Source organism: Anneissia japonica, unplaced genomic scaffold, assembly GCF_011630105.1.
Source record: "Anneissia japonica isolate Jap-2015-1 unplaced genomic scaffold, ASM1163010v1 scaffold2652_len1590060_cov184, whole genome shotgun sequence".
In the NCBI taxonomy this organism is placed as follows: Eukaryota; Metazoa; Echinodermata; class Crinoidea; order Comatulida; family Comatulidae; genus Anneissia; species Anneissia japonica.
In genome coordinates this window covers 1009361-1032708 of record NW_022699919.1, presented here as the reverse complement: position 1 = coordinate 1032708, position 23348 = coordinate 1009361, and the positions used below count along the sequence as shown (strand labels likewise).

General features: G+C 32.9%; 2 protein-coding genes across 5 annotated transcripts in view; one reads left to right on the top strand and one right to left on the bottom strand.

Annotated features, from left to right (window-relative positions):
* Window positions 1–4620: 4620 nt before the first annotated feature.
* On the bottom strand, window positions 4621–20561 carry LOC117103204 (WD repeat-containing protein 37-like). The gene is made up of 12 exons (XM_033243740.1): window positions 20362–20561; window positions 18101–18309; window positions 15618–15725; window positions 13631–13686; window positions 11954–12089; window positions 10393–10509; window positions 9359–9435; window positions 9147–9204; window positions 7539–7715; window positions 6464–6605; window positions 5796–5930; window positions 4621–4750 (listed from the first exon to the last, which is right to left on the bottom strand). Exons 2-12 carry the CDS (start codon window positions 18300–18302, stop codon window positions 4621–4623), a joined length of 1338 nt encoding a protein of 445 aa, XP_033099631.1. The 5' UTR covers window positions 18303–18309; window positions 20362–20561.
* Window positions 20562–22155: 1594 nt separating this feature from the next.
* LOC117103203 (INO80 complex subunit D-like) overlaps window positions 22156–23348 on the top strand; it is a 28340-nt gene continuing 27147 nt past the window's right edge. For 2 of the 4 annotated variants that reach the window (XM_033243739.1, XM_033243735.1), the window contains exon 1: window positions 22396–22852. The gene's annotated coding sequence lies outside the window, so the exon portion shown is untranslated. Of the gene's footprint in view, window positions 22351–22395; window positions 22853–22950; window positions 23251–23348 lie in introns of those variants that run through there. The other 2 variants (XM_033243737.1, XM_033243738.1) reach the window with 2 other exon arrangements.

Below are 23348 nucleotides of genomic sequence, written 5' to 3'. Positions count from 1 at the left end.
GGCCTTACTATGTGTAAACACCCTTCGAGTTGTTTTCTTGACTGCATCAACAATGCCAAACAAAGAAAACTTCATTCATAAACATTAATCTTTTATTATCAACCAATTCATTCAAGCATTTACATTGGTCACATTAATTTATAATCAATTAAGACAAGACTACAACAATTTGTAGTCACATGACTAGTATAGAGGGCAGCATGACTTTTCTTTCAGAGGCGTAGGTTGCTTTTGGCCTGGTGGGGGAGGGGATTGCCAAAAATAATAATACGGAACTAAATCCCAGAATGCAGATCTAAATACATATTCCAATGAAAAGTTATGGTCATTTTTAGTATTTTAAACACTTGGTGGAAATAATTTTCTGGCATGGGGAGGGGGAGGGGGAGGAGGAAGGGTGTGCCAGTCGAACTAGTTTTCAGCCATGGGCTTCCCTCCCCACTAACACCCATGTCATCCCTGGCTAGATTATAGCATAGAGCAATTCTTTGCTCTATGATTATAGCAAATAAAAGGTCAACAAATTTAACATGAAATAAGCAAGAAAAAATCATCCATAAAACAAAAGCATCTGAAACTAATGCCTGTTTTGGTTTCTATTGAATTATATCATTTTTTCCTTTGCATTTTTAGTTTTGTTCACCATTCTTAAAAAAATGTAAATAACTTGATGTGAAGCAAAGCAGAAGCTTAAAGCAATTGGGAAATTTTAGGCTGCCTTAAACTGTTTTGCGAAATTTCAGAATGTATTATGTCCAATGAATTAAGACAATTTTTTTTTTTTTTTTAAATTCAATATGTGACTGACAGGGGAATTTGCCTATCTGACTGGGAGGGTTAACATCTTTAAAATGCTCTTTTGTGTTTGAATTGTGGTCAATATTCTGGAGTCCCAAGTCTCACAGAAATCAGGAAGGCTTCCTGCACTCCCACAAGCAAGCAAGAATCTCCCAGAAAATAATTGGAGATATTTTAAAAGGTCTTACTACTGCATTATCAATTGTTACCGGGAAGTCGAGTGCCTTGGTTATCACCATGCACAGCAAAATATAATTTAATGTGTTCAAAAAGATCATTTAAAGAGATCTCCCGGATGTGGAATCTTCCAACTTGGGACCTCTGAACACTGGAAATCTAAAGTGTTCTTAAATCTAAAATACATCTTACACATCTACAACAAATCCACCCCTTCACATCCACCCACCCTTCTCCAACTTCCCAAAATAAAAAGTTTTTGTTTCAACAGTATTCACAATAAATGACTGGCACTGTAAATATTGTAACAATACATTCATTAATCATTATCTACATCTACTTTCATAAATTTACTAAATTACAGTATACAGCACTGGTTAAGGTCCCAAGCTTATACAATGGTTGCGAATGATCTTTCTCTATTGTACCTAATACTGTTATCGCCATACAACAATCATTTAAGATGGCAGTACCTCAAATTACATACTCTAGCTCAAATTAATTAGCTCGTCCTCTGAAATCACTAATATTAAGTAGTATAATGCTGAGGACTTCCCTGCTCTTAATTCTTAATTATAAATTTTAATATGTTTCAATAAATCAGAGAAGGCAGTCTTTTTAACATAGCAGTACTAGTTCAATAGTACTACTAATAGTAAGAGTATGTTGTTTTAATTAAATTAAATATGATCTATGAAATTTTTTTGTTGGAAGACCATTTTTATTTACCAATTTTTATTTGGAGGTTTTGGCCGAGTCGTTTCATCAATTCAAATTTTCACTAATCACATGCTATGTAGTATTTCTGAAACGGTTGAGAATGTTCTGTAATATATTGGAATACATTATTATGATTTTTAGATGTCATGACAGTTCAAGGCCAGGATAGTTCCAATGTTAAGGCCCTCAAATATGATGCTCTAGGAAAACCCACTTTGGCATTCCATTGGATGCAAGATATCTGGGTTATATTATTTGACAAAACAATGCATTTATTTAAAAAAAAATCATGGTTTTCTTTCAAACTATACTTATATTCTATACCAATAATCATTTTAGTCATTAATACTGTACAGCATATAAACTATATATATAATATATAATTATATATAATATATATATATTTACATATATATGCAGATAAACTCTAAACCGTCTTGTGGTAATGCTATAATGATATATAATTATGAACATTAAAGAAGAGGAATCTGCGAGTGTAAAAAAATTTGCACCAACCGGGATTCTAACCTGGAACCTTCTTCTGTCGATTTAGACTTAATCAACTGGGCCAATGAGGCTTTGTTGGGAATTCAAATCTGATAAAGCATCTAATTCCTCTCACTCTTCTGAGCATTTAATGCATGTAATATATGTAAATAAGCATTTCAAAATTCATGGCTACAAAACAATTGCACAGGTTAATTCATTTTTTTTTCCTCAAAATTAATTGTATTCTAAAGTTCATTGCACTTTTTGAAAAAGTTTATCACAAAATTCACCAAATGTAGAAAATGCTCCTCTAAATAAGATTACTGATGGAAAACTCATGTAAATAAAAAAAATGATTCATGTTATTAATTAATACTACAGTTCGCCCTCCAGTTCGAGACCACATTTGGGACCTGAAAATTGGTGTGGTCTCAGGGTTGGTCTATAATTAGAGAGCTAGCTTTGTGTTAAAAGGTTAAAGGTTGTTAATTGGGTCTTTGGAAAAGTGGTTTTGAATCAGAGGGGTCTTGGAATTAGAGGGGTCTCGAACTGGAGTGTGCACTGTAGTTGAATCAACTAAAAGATGTACTACCAGTCATGAGGTAATTGAAAATTTAACTTTCACATTTGAACTGCTTAATTTGTATATATTTAAGTAAGTTATTAACTACAAATTAAAAATTTAAATGAGATAAATATTTTACCCCCTCCCCCACCCTTCAACCCCCATCAATTTTTGGACTGTTAAATATTAACTTTGCTATATTCATTTGCATAGATCCTTACATTGGCTAGTAATCAATTTAAGGATTTTTATAGTATAAAATGTCTGTCAATCAGTGAAAACTACTTTTTTTTCGATCTGTTTCTAGGAAGCTAATAAATTATTTGATCCTTTTAAATGGCTCTTCAAAATTTTATTTAAATCTTTGAGGAATTTTTCTGTCTTTTTGACTGATAGTACATCTTTAAACTATACTAAATAAATCAATTTAATTATCAGTAATAAATTAATAAGTTTTATGGCAAAAATAATGTTTTAAAAAACAAAGGCTAGGAAAATTATACAAGAACAATAATCAGATTAAGATCAAAGTAACATGTGATAATGTGGTTGATCATTGGTATGAAGTGATACCAATTACAAATTAAAAATGCAAATACTAATACAATTTATAATTATGATTATATATTTTTACCTACTAATGTAATAAATTAATACAAAATAACTACAAATCTTTTAAAATAAATCAATTAAAAAAAATTATGAAATTCCAAAATTGATAATAATTTTGCTTTTTTTTTTTTGGAAAAAATATTCCAACCAATCAGAATGGTCCTTTATTTAAGAGTACTCAATTCTTTATTCAGTTATTCTTTTTAAATATTTTTTTCAGGATTTGAAAAAGCTGAAAAATAATTGTTTCCTATAGCTCTGGCAAGACCAACCAACATTGATGTCTACCTAAGACTAATTCAGCAAAAATACACAATCCAAATATGCCAATTTTACTTCTTTTCATTTTGTTAATTATTATTTTTAATATTTTGCTTATATCATTATTTTATAAAAATTTACATATTCTACATTTTTCTGTTTTATTTGAACTAATTAGTTTAACTTTTATCTTTATATCTTATTTTCTTTTATTCTATGTACTGAGGGTCCCAATTGATAAGCTCAGACTTGATGGACCACACTCACAAAATATTGTTGAAATAAAATAAATGTTTTTGTCAGCTGGAGAAATATGAAATTCATCATTAATAATAAAAAATAATTGAATAAAATATTCTCACTTTTATGTAATACTTTGATTGCAGAACCTAACTCAATAACAGAATAAAGAACAGAAAATTATCACAATTTTGGCTAAAATGTCACAGGTCATTCTGCCTGAGTTGAACAATTCAGTTACTGTTAACGAATATTATTATTTTAGTTTTTGTATTTCTGTCTACCTCTCTGTCGGCAGATTAAAACGCCATCCTAAGACGCAAACCACTCAAGGGTGATACATTTGAATGATAAACTAATCATTTTTCTTATTGGGCCTTGTGCATATTTACTATCAATATTTTTTCATCCTTCTTCCAATTAGTCATTTTAAATTTATAATCAAAATGTGGTGTATTCTAATGTAAGATGTGTATAAGAGACAGGTCCAATACTATTCACCACCTTAAACCTAAATTAAACTGTGGTCACAAAGCATATTGTAGCTTTTTTTTTTTGTAATCAATGACAAAGTTTTCTCATTACTAAATTACTAAATAAAAACGTTGAATGGTCTCCCTCTCATTATTCGGAGTAACGTTCGTTCTGTTATTTAAACATAATCAGTGTACTATTAGCATTCAATTAAAAATTTAAACACTTTTGATAAAAATAGGAACCACAAGAAGAAGCGATCAAACAACTTGATTCAGGGATCATCAATTGTATTTTACCTTTCTGTTGCTCCTAGGCAATCGTCCAATCCTGACACCATTTATGTCGTACAATCTAATGTGTCGGTTGTCGTGCGGAATGGCTATCACATGACTTGTTGGTGAAATAGACAACCTGGTAATAAAAGCAATTACGCAATATTAAGTTAATGTTTACAATTCCTATTTAAAAAGATGATCATTAGGCCCCCCCAAAAAAATTATTAGTTGATCATCCCCGCATGTCTTCTATGGTATTGGAACAGAATATTTTGGAAAGTAAACCAATTTATTTATTAAAAAAAAATTTTTTTTTTAGTAAATATTTAGTATATTGCTTGTATTACCTCAATCATGGATTTTACTTTGAATATTAATGGACCAGCAAACCACTCAAGGGTGATACATTTGAATGATAAACTAATCATTTTTCTTATTGGGCCTTGTGCATATTTACTATCAATATTTTTTCATCCTTCTTCCAATTAGTCATTTTAAATTTATAATCAAAATGTGGTGTATTCTAATGTACTTGTGAATAATAGTAAAAAATGTTATTACAATTTCAGAATTCGAACAGAGTAATGTGTTCTTTATACTGCACATGTGCCATATTGCATATGGGATTTGATAATGTTTCATCTGAAAGCCAGCATGATGTGTACAACTGCTTAGAGAGATTTTTCAATTTTCTTATCATTCAATGCTGGTATGTGTAATTACCAACTGTCCATATTCCAACCGAATACAATTATACGCATGTAAAATGAGAAATTATTCATCATTTCTGATGACAACATACTTCATATCGGAATATTTAATCCCAATATGATGGCATGCATTTCAATATTTATACTATCTTATACGCATTCTGTACAAGAAATTTTCACCGGGTAGACAATGGACTTGTTATGGGCTTGTTTCTTCAGGATTCCGGCCCGCCGAATTTCGGTATAAAATAACTAGCAAAAAGAAGTCTATGTAAAGTTTGCAAAAAAAAAAAAAAAAAAAAAAAAAAAAAAAAAAAAAAAAAAAAAGCACAGGGCTTTAATTTGAGGTTTTAACAATATAAGGTCATGATCGATGTCATCATTACCATATATAGGCATGTTACATTGTTTTTATCATATACAATGTGATGAGCCTGTATAGGGCTTAACTGAAGTTGTTTTGACACTTACTTATTGACAGCTGAGTCTGTTCTAATCATAGCGATTGGTGTCCTCATGTTCTTCAGGTCCCACACTTTCACACTCCTATCATCCGACCCGCTGACTACCTTATCATTTGGAACGAATGATGCCGATGTCACAGCACTGTGGAGAAACATTCGACAGATATATAAACAAACTATTGCTCCAATAAAACGAGAGTATCTCAAACAAACTTGTGTGGTACATTCTTTTGGCTTTCAAATTGAGGGTTTTGTAAGCTTGAGCCATTAAACAAATTTATTCCAACAGTAACAGTATATTACGTGACCCTTCTACCAAAGACGAGATTTATGAGCCCACTCTAATTGATTAGAGTGAGGGACTCACTCTGATAATTAGGATGAGGGACAGTAATTTTTACACTACAGGTAATATTTAAAAACTGGGGGAAAAGGTGAAAAAAGAGGTTATTAGGATAAAGGACAGTAATTTTAACACTACAGATAATATTTAAATACTGGGGGGGGGGGAGGAGGAAAGGTGGGAAAAAAAAAGGGTGGTTACCCCCCTCCCCACCTTCCAAGTTCTTAGATGGAGTATTCAAAAATCTGTAACTCGTGTGTATTGTCAATCACCTTTTTCATGTCAACATATCAAAAATAATTTTTTTTCCAGAGGATGTGTTATCTACTCACTCTGTGTGCCCTTGGAAAACATTGACTGAGTGAATACTGGGATCTCTGAAGTCCCACAATCGGAATGTTGTATCAGTAGAAGATGTGACAACCAGCTTCTGACATGGATGTGTTGAACAATGAGTTAAATCCTGGTCATGACCTAAAAAAAAAAATCATATTTATTTTATTTATTCAATAAACTTCTAACATGTTGAGTACAAGTGGAAGGAAATGTGCCAACATCAGTGGGACAAGCACCGTGACAAGCAGTTCAGAGGTTGTGCAGGGCCCGGCCATGTGGGGATGTTATCCCCACATGGGCGGGCCCAGCCTCCAACCAAACACTGGAGGAAAGTAAAAGTCAACATCAGGATCATTTCAATTCAAGTTTTATTGTCTGTCCACAAATAAAATATAGAGTGGAAACAATTCATTGCATAATAACAATTGCACAGAAAAAACTATTATAAAAAATAAAAACGATGACATCATGACCAAGCACAATACCACCAGTCAGATAAAGATCTCTATAGATCAAAATGTGGCAAAGACAAGCCAAACCAGTCACTCTTAGCAAAAACTAATTTTTAGTTATTAATACAGGGTTAAAGAGTAAAATGAAAGCTACAAAATGGTAAAAGAATAATTTAAATCCGACATTTCATTATGAAGTTACAGGAGTTCAAACATACAACTGTTTATGGAAAAATATTTCAGAAATCAGACGTTAAAGTCTACGATTTCGGGCATTTCTCAGGCAGAAATTTTCACCAGATCGTTAAAATATTTTTGTTTTAACATTGAAACTGGGAAAAATAACAACATAGCATGATGTATAGATATATAAAGGTTAGTTTAGTGCAATAAAATACATTTCAGAAGTGTTGAAATTCCAGCATGTTTTGGCCATTATCACTGAAACACGATTTGTGACGAGTGACTGGTTTAGCTTGTCTTTGCAGCAAATGTTCGCTATATATAGCTTTTACAAAAAAAGAAATTGTCATCTTTAAAATATCGAAGATAAAATTAAATTTCTCTGAATAATTATTATCATTATTATTTTCATATTCTCAATGATGATCCACATTACCTGTTAGTGAATGTATGATGGATGCTTTTTCCACATCAAATATACTAGCTGTCCTATCCCATGATGCAGTTACGATCTGCTTGCCTCCAGCTAGCCAATCAGCTGCAATGACAACTCCAGTGTGCCCTTCCAGGACACACTGCGCTGTCTTCACATAAATTATGTTCTCGCTATCACCTGTAAGAAAAGAGGTCAGTGTTGAGTTATGGCATAATGGCTGTGATGCCCTAGTAAGCATATTAAGGTTAAATTGAGCGAGCCAAATGGCCGAGTGGTTAAGGCAGGGGCACCGTGATCATAGCCAACAATATCGGCTCCCTCCTATGGTTCTGGTGGTGGAACAAGTCTTCTCGGATAAGGACTATAAACCATAGGCCCAGTGTACACAAATGCTCATGTGCACTTTAAAGAACCCAGTACATCCTTCGAGATGAGAGGGGGGTTACCCCGGTGTACTGGTTCACCCGGCCCCTGTCATGGACTGTTTTATGTGAACTAGGCCCTCTGGGAGAACAGTAATTTGTTAGTGAAGAGGAAACCCAGTATAAAGAACAAATAAATAAAATAAATAAATAAATAAAAATAAAAAATAAATGCAAAATAATCCATGGTATTTGTTATTTTTTTATTCATTAGAATTAAACAATGGACTTTAATATAAACATGAGAATTTAGAGAAAAATGGAGAGTTGACATGATTTTTTTTTTTTTTGATATTGTCAATCTTTTAAAGGACATTTTTAATATCTGTGGAAGAACACTATGTTCAATGATGCAATGACAGAATTCTTAAAAGTGAGATGACGAAATGAGAGGTTTTTGTTTTTAATTCGCTCTGGTTTCATTCCCATTGAGCACTCTGCTGGTGATATTTGCAACATTTATTTATATATGGCATAACTTTCTAAATCCTAACTGGCCTCAATGGATATCTCATTTTAACTAAGTAAAAATATCTCACTTCACGATGGACATTGATATAAACATGCGAGTTTACAGAAGGACGGAGGGTTTATTTGATTTAATATCATCAATTATTGAAAAAGCATTGTAAAGCGCTAATCCACAGCAGAACACTATGTTCAGTAAACATAATGACTGCAATTCACGAAGTGCACATAATGAGATGATGCAGATTGGGCCTAATTGAATCGATAATGTATACTGTACTACACATGTATATACATATGTTATAGTACTCCATAAATCCTAACACAGGAATTGAGGGAAAGTAATTCCAGCCTCAATGTATATTTTATTTGAGTAAATTTATGTCAAAAACATCCAACTCTACACAGATTCAGCTCCCAAACGCCATGTGTATAAGAGACAGTATATATACAATGCAATCAAATTTTCTATAAATCTATACTTTAAAAAAATTTATTTTCTTTTTGCAATGACCTACAATTTATTTGCGTTATTGTTTAAATGCATTTTCATTGTCTTAACTGTAAGTTATCAAAAGTTGTCAGATTCAATGTCTAGGTTGGGCTCATAACTTAAGGTCCATGTAATGCAATTCTCTTGACATAAGAAGCTCAATAAAAACAAAATACAATTTATCGGCAAGATTGTACGAAAATTTTGCCACTTTTTAAAACTTACCATCTTGATCTTCTTTATCTGACCCATCCAGGTCATCTCCACTTGATGGATTTGACCTCTGCAGAAAAAAAAATCAGAAAAATAAATAATTTGCGGAGTAATTAAGACTTGGTCAAGGCAAGTCATCCATGCCACTTCTTTTCACTTACGAGAACATTATGTGTGGAAAACTGGTAGGTTAAAATTTACAAATTTATAAATGTTGTACTTACATTACCCTCTGATATCTGCGACGCAACAGGCAGACTGACTGTGGACTTCCATACATGAGCTGTGTTATCACCAGAGGCTGGGCAAAACAAATATAAACATTATAACATGTACCCAATTAATAAGTATCAGGTAATAACTAGAAAAACAATTAATAATAATAATAATACTATAATAATAATACTCATGATAATTTTAATATTACCAAAAATGATATAGCAATGGTTAGGGACCTCACATACCCGACCTCTATGTGCCTTGCAAAAAAATAAAAGAAAAAAAAAAAAAAGGAAGAATACATTGGCAATTAATTTTAAACCAGTGGCATAACAAAGAGGCCTGGGTCCCTGGTTTCTTCAAATCCTACTACCTGGAACCTTGTGGCTGCATAGGACACCAGTTAGGTACTGGGCGAAACAAACTCTGGCATCTGCTGTTCTTTTTGACATTTTAATGGCATGGTTTTCTACAATTTCTCATATAGCCTTAAGGTCCACGGGACCCAAGGCTTTAGCCAGTGAGCTCATGGGTGTTATGCTACTGCCTTAAGACTCACTGAAACCAAAAAAACCTTCCCCAAAAACAGACAATAGAATTTTCCAGAGTTAATCAAAGTTTAACAACTGACCAATCAGAATAGTGCCAGGAATATGCGTATGTTCAACAAACACACGTGTTGTCTCACAAACACACGTTTGCGTATGTTTTTACACTATGGTTTTGTGGGACCTTAGCAAACGTAACTATCAAGGGGGCAGGGCTTAGCTGAAAGGTCCACTACAGAGGAACCAACACTACTGCATTGCTTTTCTGCAATTTGGGACCAGTAACATGTAGCAATTCCCAGAGTCATTACTCAAGATTCAATGATGTTGGCATCTGTATAGCCTCATTCTAAAACATTAAAATAATGGTAGAGAATAAAATGGGTGTTATTACCAGTGGTTGGATTGGATTGGATGTATTCAGTGTTTTATAGTCATCAAGATAAACACAATATGAAACACAACAATTAACAATTTGTTGAATGTTTTACCTGTTAAGACCAGTGGTTCTTTCGCATGGAATCGCACAGAATTGACGGATCCACTATGACCTACATATTGCAACACACACGTTCCTGTCTCAATACTCCACAGGCGAGCTGAACGGTCTAAAAAAGAAAATAGGGTTGAAAAATAAACTATAAATTCATCTTGATTATAATTAATGAGGAAAATGAGAGCTAATATTAAGGGGTGTAATTCAAATCTACACAGATGATTCTGTGAAAGAAAAAAGATACTTGTAATTTTAATGTATTCATTTTATGATGAAAAAAATAAAACATAATGCAGTCGTGCCATTTAACAAATTTTGACACAAGCCGAAAGTGCAGCACATTTGAGATTTAAGATTCTGTGATCTCATTATTCCAACCAGGAAGTTGGCCAACCTACTGCTGCGCACAAACAGTAATAATAATAATAATAATAATAATAATAATGTAGTTTTATATAGCGCACATATCCATCTAATGTAAGATGCTTAGGGCGCTTGATATGTGGACTAGGAACTTGATCAATGTAAACCAATGTGTGCGTAGGCTTACTCAAAACAAACATATGAATATAATTAAAATCCATCAGGTACTAATATATTTTTCATCTTTTATAATAATTATATTTTTTAATATTCAGTGCTGTCATGATTTTAAATGTTTGTTGTTGAGTCAAATGATAATAATATTAATTTATCACCTTTTAACTGTTCTTTTTATGTATATTGGATTCTCTTGTACACATTAATATATTCATTGGTTATAATAATAATTATATATTTTAATATTCAGTGCTGTCATTTTAAATGTTTGCCAGTTTTCAATGCATTTCCTTATTGTCTGTTGGACAATAAATTATTTCAGTATTTAGTAATGATAAAGCTTTAAGATAATTTAATTAGGTTGCTGAAATATTAACATACAAAGAAATTCATGTCTCCTTCCATATCACACTTGTTCTAAAGCTCAGTTCAGAATCAATTTTTTTTTTGACAAAGAACTGCTGCATGCCCATATATGGTCATGATGTGCCTATATGTGGTCATGATGTGATGTCTTCATGACCATATTTAGGTATGTCAAATGTTTTTGTCAAATAAAATGTGGCTTGAAGTATGGATCTAGGTAGACTGACAGGCATGACATAAATAGGTCACAGTGTCAAAGATCAATTCTCAGAACTTTCTAAAAGCAACAACACATTTTTAACTAGAGGACCGCTTCAATTGCATTGTTAGCATATTTTTATCATTGAAACTTGCAACAGGGAAATAACTTTGGACAATAGAAATTCATTGAAACACTTGGGTAAAAACAAATAGTGCAATACAGTTTTTTTTAGCCCAGAAAATATCAGTTTTATTTTTTTGGTCAGCACAAAAAAAACCTGACAAAGTGCAAACATGATGAATCAAAACTTTGAAGGAAAAAAAAAAACATTATAATTGTAAAAAAAAAAATAAATAAATAAAACAGTGATTCTGATATTATGCATGTGAGGTAATAATATAATTTGCATTTTTTGAGCCTGATTATTATCATTGGCACAATCACCTACCAGCAGAGGCTGTTCCAAGAACAGGATTCTCGCCCTTTGACACACTGACCTCCCATACTCCATCTTGATGACCTTTGTATGACTTGACGAACTGACCTAAAGATGTACTGCTTGGACCTTTGAAGCTAAACACATTCTAGAGAGAAATGGAATGGAATATTATATAATATTTTAAAAATGCTGATCATAATATTTGTTATATCCTAGGTGGCAACTAGACTACTAGATCAAGTTCCACAAACTATGGTCCGCGGCCCAAATTAGGGCTGTGAAACATTTTTGGAGGGCCGCGAAGCCATCTAGAAATTGAAAAAAAATAAAATAACACAAAGAGACGTTTAATCATGGGGAAAATAGTTTTTAATAAAGCCGCTTAATTTTTACAGCGAATGCGTCACTTGCACACGCTGCTAAAGTGCCAGATGATGCGTGATACTTGAGTTCTAAGCAGTTTTTGCGTCTATGCCACCTCGGGAGCCTTCATCTGTATATTTATTCCTGATAGTTCTAGTATGCAACATTATTTTCTATAAATAAATATACTGTAAATATACCTTTTTTAAGCATTAAATACATGTCAAGCCCGGATCCAGAGTTTACCCTGGCTATTGCACAGATGGGTTCCCATATTGGGAGAGTCATGAGAAGAGAGCTAGCTTGTTTTGTAGCTGGAAAAGCTGGTTCTTTAAAGTGCACGCAAGTCAGCCACAGAAAAAGCGTTTATGTCGCGGCCCATGTCTGGTATCCTACCAGCGAATCCTTCTAACACACTACGTAAGCAAGATCATACACACTAGCTACGTAGTAACTTGAGAAGAAGAAGACGTATTCAATATGGCCAATACAGTACAGTATACTAAGTATTGACCTTTCAGGAGTGAAATTTAAGGTTAGGAATACAGCAGGGCTATCATAACAATGTATCCACCTTCACTGATTGTATATTAGCTTTTCATTGTATTTACAGTTATACAGTACACCATAATAAATGATACATAAAAATAAGTTTTATGTGACAAATACTTGTGATTTGCCTATATGGATATAATGATATCACCATGTCCATATGTGGATGTGATATGACATCATGTCTATATGTGGATGTGATATGACATCATCATGTCTATATGTGGATGTGATATGACATCATCATATACTGTATGTGGATGTGATATGACATCATCATATCTATATGTGGATGATAACATCATCATCCATGCCCTGTATTATAAATCACAAAATGTGATTATTCACATATAAACAAAATACAACGTGTAAAAAGTGTGACTAACATTATATAATGATTGTACATATTGAAAACAAAAAATGAAATTAATAAATTATCCATTATCATTAAACACACACATTTAAACTTGCCTAACTCAAATAATTTTTAAGTCAATCTTATTTTACATGCCAAGTTGTTGTGTTTTCCATTAACACAATCTGTAAGTTGAATTTTATTTAAGTCAAACAATTTTTCAATGCCATTTTGGATTCGACTTTGGAAGTTCAACTGTAACAGCTAAATTCAGACTATTAGTATAAAATGCAAATTTCAGGCCCTGGAGCATGGTGCACTGCAGATAACCCAGGAGTCCTAGGGTCATTTGGAAGGCAAGTATCTTCACCACCGAGCTACGACACAAATTATTATAAACACCTACTTTTCCTTACCTTTCCTGATGCAACCTTTGTCTTCGGACGAATTAATTGAGAAATTTGATTTGACGCTGTGAAGTAAAAAAAGAATTAGTATGCAACCTCTTGTACGTAAATAAAACAGTTAACTGTACACTGTTGCATTTAATGAAATTAGAATATCAAGGATCAATTATATCTTTCATATTTTTAAATAGAGTACATACTTTTTTCTATGAACCTCTCCCTCACCCTGAAGAATACACAACAAAAAATGACTTTTTTTCCCTTCATAAATAAACAAACTGTTACCTTTCTTTTTTTAGTTATTTTCTTAATTGTAGGCTTAATCTGATGAAAATGATGATATAAAAAATGGATGACATTTTCAAAAACAATATAAAAAACTCTTGATATTAGTAATGAGTATTAATACACAATTTTAAAGAAAATGAACACCTCAAGCTATGGAAATTAAATGACACCCGATCAATTGACTACTTAGGTTTTTGTAATTAAACCCCGATGATTCTTATTGACTCCTCATTCTACGCTGAGTTCTGATTATAAATTTATTAAAACACTATTATTAACATTATCAATTCTATATTAATCCTGATGTAATTTTGAATATGCTACATGAGTTGTCAACCTGCAGAAGACCAGTCTAGATTAATTGATATTGACTCATGCTGGAATGAAAGATATTTTTGGTTCCAAAAACAACTGATTATTTTGAATATGCTAATGATATCGTAGCTGTATAGCCATTTTAGTATAAACAATAGGATCAAGCAAATAAAGAGCTCAGCACTCTGTCTGAGATTAATTTTATGATGTTGTTTATTTTGCACAAGCTTTCACTGGCAGCCAATGCCAGCTCCATCAGTTTTGCCACGCACTTGATGAAGATGTAATCAATTGCCAGTGAAAGAATGAGTAAACCTAAAAATAACGTAAAGTAAACCTGAGTCGAGGCTCGTTACTTAAAACTAGTAATGATACCAGTAATATATAGAAATTAGAAAAAAATGCCAGTAGGAAAAACTGATTTAGCATAACTGATGTGATACTGTTGCTCTATATAGTAACTTGATTAAAATAAATACAACCTAAGAAATTAGTTAATTAGACCTAGTTAAACAAAGAAATAACTGATACTTTCTTAATGAAACACCATGAAACACCATAAACACCATATTAATAGGATTAACTGGGTGTGTGATAACACTTCTTTATGCCTTAAACACTACCCCTATTATGTAATAGTTTGTTCCTACTGGCATCTTTTTTCTACACCCTAAATATACATCTTAGGCTTGCCTTAGAAACTATAATTTAATGTAGAGGTAATTTAAATTTAATAAAAATGACAACTGATAATTAAAAAAACCTCTGTATCTAAATGTCAGATAAATTTGAGAGCAAACACAAGACACCTTAGGCCCTTGATCCTTAATAGGCGGCCTGTGGGCCAAAATTGGGCCCCAGCCATTAAATCTGGCCACTGTTAAAAATGAAATTTAAAACAAATAATAATAAAAAAGTAAATTTTTTGATAAATAATATATAAACGTAACCCCTGGACCATGTCTACTAAGAACATTTAAGGAATTGAACAATTACGTGTGTGAACATGGCTCCTATCGCATCATGAAAATTTGCAATTCGTAGCCATGATTTTCAAACAGAGTGGGACAATATCATATAAACGATGTGGACCCATTTTACCTGAAAATATGAAAAATTGGACGCATTTTCTTAAATTTTACCCATTTTAAGTTAAATATGAGAAATCTAGACCCATTTTTCAAAAAGTGGACCAATTGTATGCATAAAATTACATAATTTGGACCCATTTTTAAAAATGTGGACCCATTAGAAAAATTGTATGGGACTGTCCCAACTGTCTCAATAGCTGGCTACGGATTTTAAATTTAAAAAAACTTGAACTTGAAATGTTAGTCTTGTAAAATAATAAGAGTCTTTAAACTGATCCTGTTAATGAAGAATGGAGCCTTACTTTTGGACTTGACCTTTGAAGTACCGTCAACATCCGTTGTGACGCCTTCTGCACGTCCAATTTGAGCAGCTTCTAGTTTCTCTGTTAATGTTTCAACTTTCTCTTGCACTAAAAAAAAAAATTAACCATGAATGAAAATAACATTTTTATAGCAGGTTTATTAATTATGGGTAACCACATCTTGTAGTCGACACTGGTTTAATTTACTTTTTACTTTTCAGTTTTGTCCTAAAATTGTATGATGTAAATTTGTGACATTGTCCATTTATTAATTAATTGCCAGAATGAACATATTTTTGTGAAAAAAATATTGCCAAATTTTACACTGAGTATTTTTAAATATGGGTCTCTCCCTCATTAAAGACCACCTTTATTTAATTGACTACTGCACCCCTGCCTACTTATAAGCTGTATGCAAACTGCATAATTTTACCCTCACAGATCGAAATGGATAAAGTATACGGACAGTTTGCTGTTTAATATTTATGAAGTATAGTAAAACAAAATAAAACATGAATTCTACTTCCCTAATTGTTGGATGAATTGGGACTATCGTACCACTCTCCACTTCACAACAGGAGGTAGTGCCAATCATCCAACACCTTAGGGAACAGAATTTACTACTTCACATTAATTAACATCTCGACGAGATTTGATTGACAGATAAACCGACTAATCAGCGAGCGTCATTTAGTCATGTGATCAAAAACTTTTTCTTTGACATTTTAATTTCCTTAGATAGCTGGTTGTCAACGCGAAACATACGTAAGCCTAGGCCTAGATGTCTATGCTTGGTTATAGATACCCAGATTTACACAAGCAGTGTGCATCAGTGACTTGGCCTTTGCCGACAATGAGGTTGACTGAATGCGACTTTTCCCTCTTCCTTTGGGAGCGAAATACAGAGGCTTTTATAACAATTTCTCTGCCTGTTCCATGAAATAGATTAATATGATTCATTTGCATACTGCCTACCCTGAATTCTCTCTCTTAAAGAAGGTTGATAGCAAAGAAAATGTTCGCCAACTTGGTAAGTCTAGCCGCCATTGTCTAAGGTTTTCGTGACTTTGTGGACGAGGCTTCGCGTCCTTGTCAACATGTCAATTTCTATACTACAGTACTAGCAATATTTTTAAAGAGGCCGAAGAGATGAGATGTCCAGAATACCTTGTCATTATTTTTGTTCAGTTATATTGGAATAATATGTAATGATTCATTTTTTATGATAATGGATAGTGGATGTAAAAGCTTTTAAGTATATCGAAACCCGGCATTCTAAAAGGAAATGCTCATTATAGCAAACAAAAATATAAACATGTTTCTCACCTCCCTTCCTTATCCATGTGTGGGCAACGCTCCTTTTTTCCTTTCTTATATTTTTAAAGAAATATCCAGTATTTTAGTTATATCAAAGTAATCCCAAAAAATAAGAAGTTGGGTGTGGGAAAGAGGAGTTCCTATGGCTTGGCCAAACCAGCTTTTCGAGTGAACAACCCCTCCGATAAATCAAAGCACCCTTGCATAAAGCTTTCATAAATATGAAATTCAGCATTCGTTTGCTAGAATACTTCAGCTCAAGAAAGCTTTCCCACTGCGACACCCCTGGTTCCCACAAGGGCACTTACGTCCTCTAAAAAAACTCTGATTACAGTCTTGCTATCGCAGAGGTGTACATTGTGTACTTCATTTTGCAAAAAAATAACTTGTCTTTGCAGTATATAATTCATTATGCAAAAAGTACATGGTGTTATTGAGTCTTTTAAATGGATGACTGTTACACAATGCTCATTGCTAGCAATGTTTGTCATGCAAAATAGCATATCAACTATTAATTTGAGAGAAAAATGCCTCCTAACCGTATTATAAAACTATAATGCAAACAAAGCTGCCTAGAGCGTTTGATATTACGAGAAGAAAAAAAATGTACATTTTGTTTTTAAAGAAAAGAATAACTGGATATAATACTTGAAGTTACAAAATTTGCATTTTAAATATCAAGATTACAGGGATTTAATACGGTACAATAAAAATTATAATTTCGTATTTAAAAGAGCATAATTGCAAATTTATTTCTTAGTTATGATTCACTTCACAGTAATTAAACAATTCATATTCAATTCCCTTTGATTCGCTTCAAAATATTTTAAAAAATAGTAACCACATAAAGAAGTTTACAATGTATCAAGATTATGTAAGTACCACCAGCTACAATTTTTTTATTTTGTAAATTTCATATTGAATATTTAAATAAAATATACTGAGATATATAGAGTACCCATCAACGGAATGTAGCAAAATAATATTGGAAGGCAGGTTCTAATTTTTTGGCCAGCCTACGGTCTTTTTATGTATTATGCTTGGTTATTCTCCATTAAGAAAAAATATATCATGCTCCCTCTAACTCATGACTTAGATTCTGGGCAACCTAACAAGCCTTATTGTTAGTACTTTATTCAGTATCCAGGCAGTTATTGTTTACTTACATGTTAAATTTTCTGCATAAACACTCTCAAACTCCTGCTCAATTTGCTGAAATAGCTTCTGAAGCCTGCAACGAATGTCATGTGGTAGGATGCTGTCACTTTCATAGACCCGGTGTCTGAGGCCACCATCTCGAGAGCTGTGCGAACGACGGATTGACAGCCGCTGTTTATTGGCTTTTTTCATATTCCCTTCTATAGGCATTTCTATTCTGCAATTATAAAATAGAAAAATATTGAGATAAAAGAAAATTAAATTACAAAATATGGAGGTTTATTTAATCAGTTTTAGAGTTCCCCTTCCCCATTAGCGTAACCCACCCCAAAAACTGTATGTACAGAATTAGCACGTTTTTATACTGGACAAATTTCTACCTGGACAAGTCACTCAACAACTCTCTGTGGAGGTGGAAACAGGAAATTAAAAAAAAACAACAAAAAAACACACAAAAAAAGACGAAGAATTGTTCTATGGTCTGGAATCAATTCCGTTTCCTACGAACTAAGAACCGTTTCTTGTGGCGCAGTTTATAACCTTAATCTTGGTATTCTGATTACCAACCAAAGGATAGAGAATCTTATTATCTCAATTTTCAGCAGACATTCCCTATATTGTTCATCAGCTGAGAGTGTATTGATGAATCCTGGATTTCAAACTTCTGATTAGCATATTCCTATTTATAAACAGCCATTAAAGGTTTATGATAATTATTATTTATTTAAACATGGCCTGCTGATCTCATTTTTTTCTAAGTGGTACAGCTACATAATAACATTTAATGCAAACAAAATATCTCATAAAGTATACTTTTCTTTATAAAAAAAAAATATCCAAATATTTCATTAGTTATAATGAGAAAATTTTGCTATGTTTTAATATCCTTTTTTTTGTCCAAAGTGACAGATTATTATGTGTTTGGCTACATGCCAAACACATGATGTATATGAAATTTAGTTTCTGCTTTTGCCTGTTTCATTCAAAGTTTTGACTTTCCAAGCAGTTTTTAAAGTAAAGAAATATAGGCCTAGGTCGGCAACAAATTGCCGTCCTGTGGTAATTCTGGCTCGGCAATATGGTGGGCAATTGCTGATTGCCGACGTGAAATTCATGGGCTGAAAATTTATGTGAGATTCACCAGAGGGGGGGGGGGTCTCAATCTTAAATACTTTCCATATGAGTAGGTTCCACAAAGTGAAGCTTGATAATTAAGTGATGAGGGAGCACTTGGTCACGATAGCTCGTGTCTTGGGCAGGTTGCAGGATTTAACGGTAGGGGGTTTTAACCATAGTTGGGTTGAGGGAAGGAAATTTTGAGAATAGTGGACCTCTAGGTGCCCGGAAATTACACTCTCATACCTTACAAAATCTTACTGGTAGACCTGCTACAGGTATGTTCGTATCAATAAAACAAGAATTATTTTTCTTAATACAACTTAGCTGAGCTGATTTTTGAGATATCCTCTGCACAATTAAAAAACTTCACAGTATGGCACCCACCGCCACAAAAAAATGGAAATTTCAGAAAAAAATTAAAAATTTTCTTTATTTTTATTACGCATGTTGCTGCCTCAGAATCTCCAAAAATAAGATATATATATATTTCTTCGTAATTATATAAATTTAAAGCATTTAACCATCCCATTACTACACTGTTTACATTTAACAATAACATTTTAGTTTTATTTTCTCCTCCCTCTGAATGTTTTTTGTCAAACTTGTTTGCTAAGGAAAACAGAATTTTAATTTTATTTTTCCGCCCTCCTTTGACGATCTTTTAATAAAATAAGTTCGCAAAACAAGGTATAAAAAAAATGTCGCCTTAGTATTGTATCATATTCATAAACTATATTTAAAACAAAAAAAACTGATGAATGATATCTGTCCTTGGTATGTGCTTGCCTATATTTTCAATTTGGTCTGCGTATCACCAAGAAATATAATAATAAAATAGGCCTAGCTTACTACTTACTATTAAATACAGCAGTACAGCTCCCTGATACATGCAACAGTAAGAATAATAAAAAAAGAAGTCATGTTCTTAACCTATACATACTGCAGCTAGGCCTTTATTTGCCTATGGTGTAGTAGACCTAGGCCTAGGCGGATAATTGTTTACAGCGAGGTCTCCGCATCCTGGACCCTGGAGGATTGACAAGGTTAGGCCTAGGCATCCTCTGCCGTGGCGTAAGTATTGTAGACGGCCAGCAGGCTAGGCCTAGTTAGGCTTTGGCTTTGCATAACTTTGCAGTATAATAAGACTTACCCTCGGTACAGAATAAATGAATGCAAACCATGTGAGAATTACAGTATCAAAAATGACATAAATAGTGCCTAGAATATTTGCACGTCACGAGCTTTTTGTCCCATGTTTTGTTTCTAGCTTCGGGTTGACAAACCAGCAAACACCTCGTCCAGGGTTTTCCTAGTTTTGTATTTTATTTAGAGAAGAGGTTGCTCGATGCACTCCCGCTATCAGCATAAGAATGCGCACGGTTCCGGTTGCTGATTGGCTAAATCATGTTAAGTGTGAATGAAGAAATTGTCCTCTTTCTTGCTGGAAAAAATGTATTTTTTTAAATCTAAATTAAATTTCAACGTGTTTAAATACATTTTCACTACTGTATCTTTAATTATATTATAATCTGTTTGTCTTATAATTTTACCATAATAAATACTAAACAAATGAAGTGAAGATACCTAAGAAAAAATATACATATTTATATATACCAGTAAATTATATATAATTATTAAACTTATTATTATTATTATTATTATTATTATTATTATTATTATTATTATTATTATTATTATTATTATTATTATTATTATTATTATTATTATAAATAATTATTGAACTTAATTCTATAAACTTTTACAATATTATACATTTTATATTTTTAGTTAAATTCATCTACATAGTAATGCTTGTAATTAATGTTTTCTTTAAAATTGTAATGTTTGTAATTAATAAGTGGAGTTGTGGGATGCTTGCCTCCAATCCCAGGATAGGTATGTTGATAAACTTCCATCGGTAGTTAGTTTACACAAAAAAGGTAAGCATAAATTGTTCAACAGTAGTCATTTTTCTAGATGTGTATAAGAGACAGGGCAAAATACTGGAAAACAACAATGCTGTGGGAAACAATGGCTGGATCTCAGTAGAGATACAAAAATGATAAGCAACAGCTAAAAAGTAAAACGTAAGTAAACAGCCAGAAATAGAACCAGAGCTCTCGGACAACACTAGTCCTTCCTCAGTGGCGAGTGAGTGAGGGTTGAAAAAGCCAGATAGTATAAAGTGAGAATTTCATGCAAGCATGATTATAAACAATAGGCTAGGCTAGGTGGGATTAGAATAAACAGCCTAAACAAGAAAACAGGAAGGCCAAAACTAAACTTTAGAGGCGTGCCTCAATAAATAAGCCAAATGATTATACATTTATTTGCAGATTGGTCATTATTAACCTCTGTATTGTTTTAAAAAACTACAACTGGTTATTATATAATTTGGTGCAATGGTGATTATTTTGCTGTCAAGTTGTAGAGAAAGTGGACTTGCAGTCACCTCCATATAGAAAGATGTATTGTACATAATTATTCTTAAATATGTATGAAAAATTGTATTATTCATATTGACAGTGAATGCAAAAAGCCATATTAAACATTTCTAAGAAAAAATAGCAAAAAAGGAATCACAGGATTATCTATGCATGTCCTTACGTACTACTCCATGTAGCTGGGTGTCAAGCAACTAAGTTTTTTTTTGTGATCACATGGCGTTGGTAGTAGAGGGACTTAAAATTAATGTCCAATTAGATTCAACCACCAGAATAAGACAAGTGTTGCAATTGGCTATGCAACAATTAGTAACCTCTAAGTAACGTTTCTATTGGCTGAGTATATACGCACACGAATCTGGCTGTCAAGTGTATACTACGAACCAAAACATTGTAATTCAGCGCATTAAAAACCACTTGATTATAAAAAATGTGCAAAAAACAACTTAATGATGCGTGATATTATATAATAATAATGTTATATTTGTAAAAATGGTATAATATTGATGTAGGTATATGCTGTGAAACACTGGGCAAAACCATGTCTGGCTTCGTCCTCGTTCTCGACCAAAGTTCGACCCGATTGAAGTTTGGCTTAGCGATTCAGAAGTCTTGAAATGTATTATTTAAAGAAGTGTGTGTACTTTAATCCAATTTTCATTATAGCATACTAAGGAATAAATATCTATAACCGAGTAAGTTATACTATGAAATGGATATTATACACAGAAACAATGATAAATTGGTGCAAACTAAGGGATACATTATCGCTCTTGTGGTTTCAAAATGGCACGCCTTCCCGCGTTGATAAAACCAGCTGCTTTGGGCAATGTCGAGTTTGCTCGCTTATGCCGTCGAACTACTTTCTTTCGACTGTTCTGAACATAGTTAATTGTATGATGAAGAGAAAATTAGTAAAGAATAGCAATAACATCATAATATTTAGACAAAATAATGGAAAACAGAGGGGCCGATCGGTCATTTTGTTGTTGCAAACACCTAAATACACTGTAGAAGGGCGGCTTGAGCGCCGACGATAAAGGCCATGCGGTTGTCACACACCGCTGGAGCGGCGTAGGGAAACAAGCAGTAACCTTAATCACGCAAAACGGCAGCCATCTTTGATATGGATTTCATGGGATCATTTCCCCTTCATATTATGCGTTAAAATTTGATAATTCAAATTCTTGTACTACGGTAGGTGTATATCTCGTACATTAACAACTATTTCTTTTTAGATAACTATATTTTTATGTCGAAGAATTGTATTTATGAACGATTTGATGTTATAAATTTAGCAACTTGTTTATTTTTAAAAATCCCTTTTTTGGTCGATTAATGATATTTTTATACAATAAAGTTTAGATATATTGATTGACAAGATATTAAAGCTGCTAAAACATTGTATGTTTAGATAATTTAAGTATATTTTGATAGAAATATAAGACTAAAACATCAGGCCCTCTCGTCCCGGACACTCGAAATCCATGCAACATATTTCAGTGAGGCCCGCCCTCCTCGACGCGGTCTTTGACCGCGAGAGTTGGATTTTTGATCGTCGTGTTTTACTGTTGCAGTGTTGGAGGGCCTAAAGGGTATGTTTATTAATGCTGAATTCCTGTTTCATAATATTACATTTTTTACTATATTTTGGAATCAACGTTATTTATTTAATTAAGAATGATCTGTGATG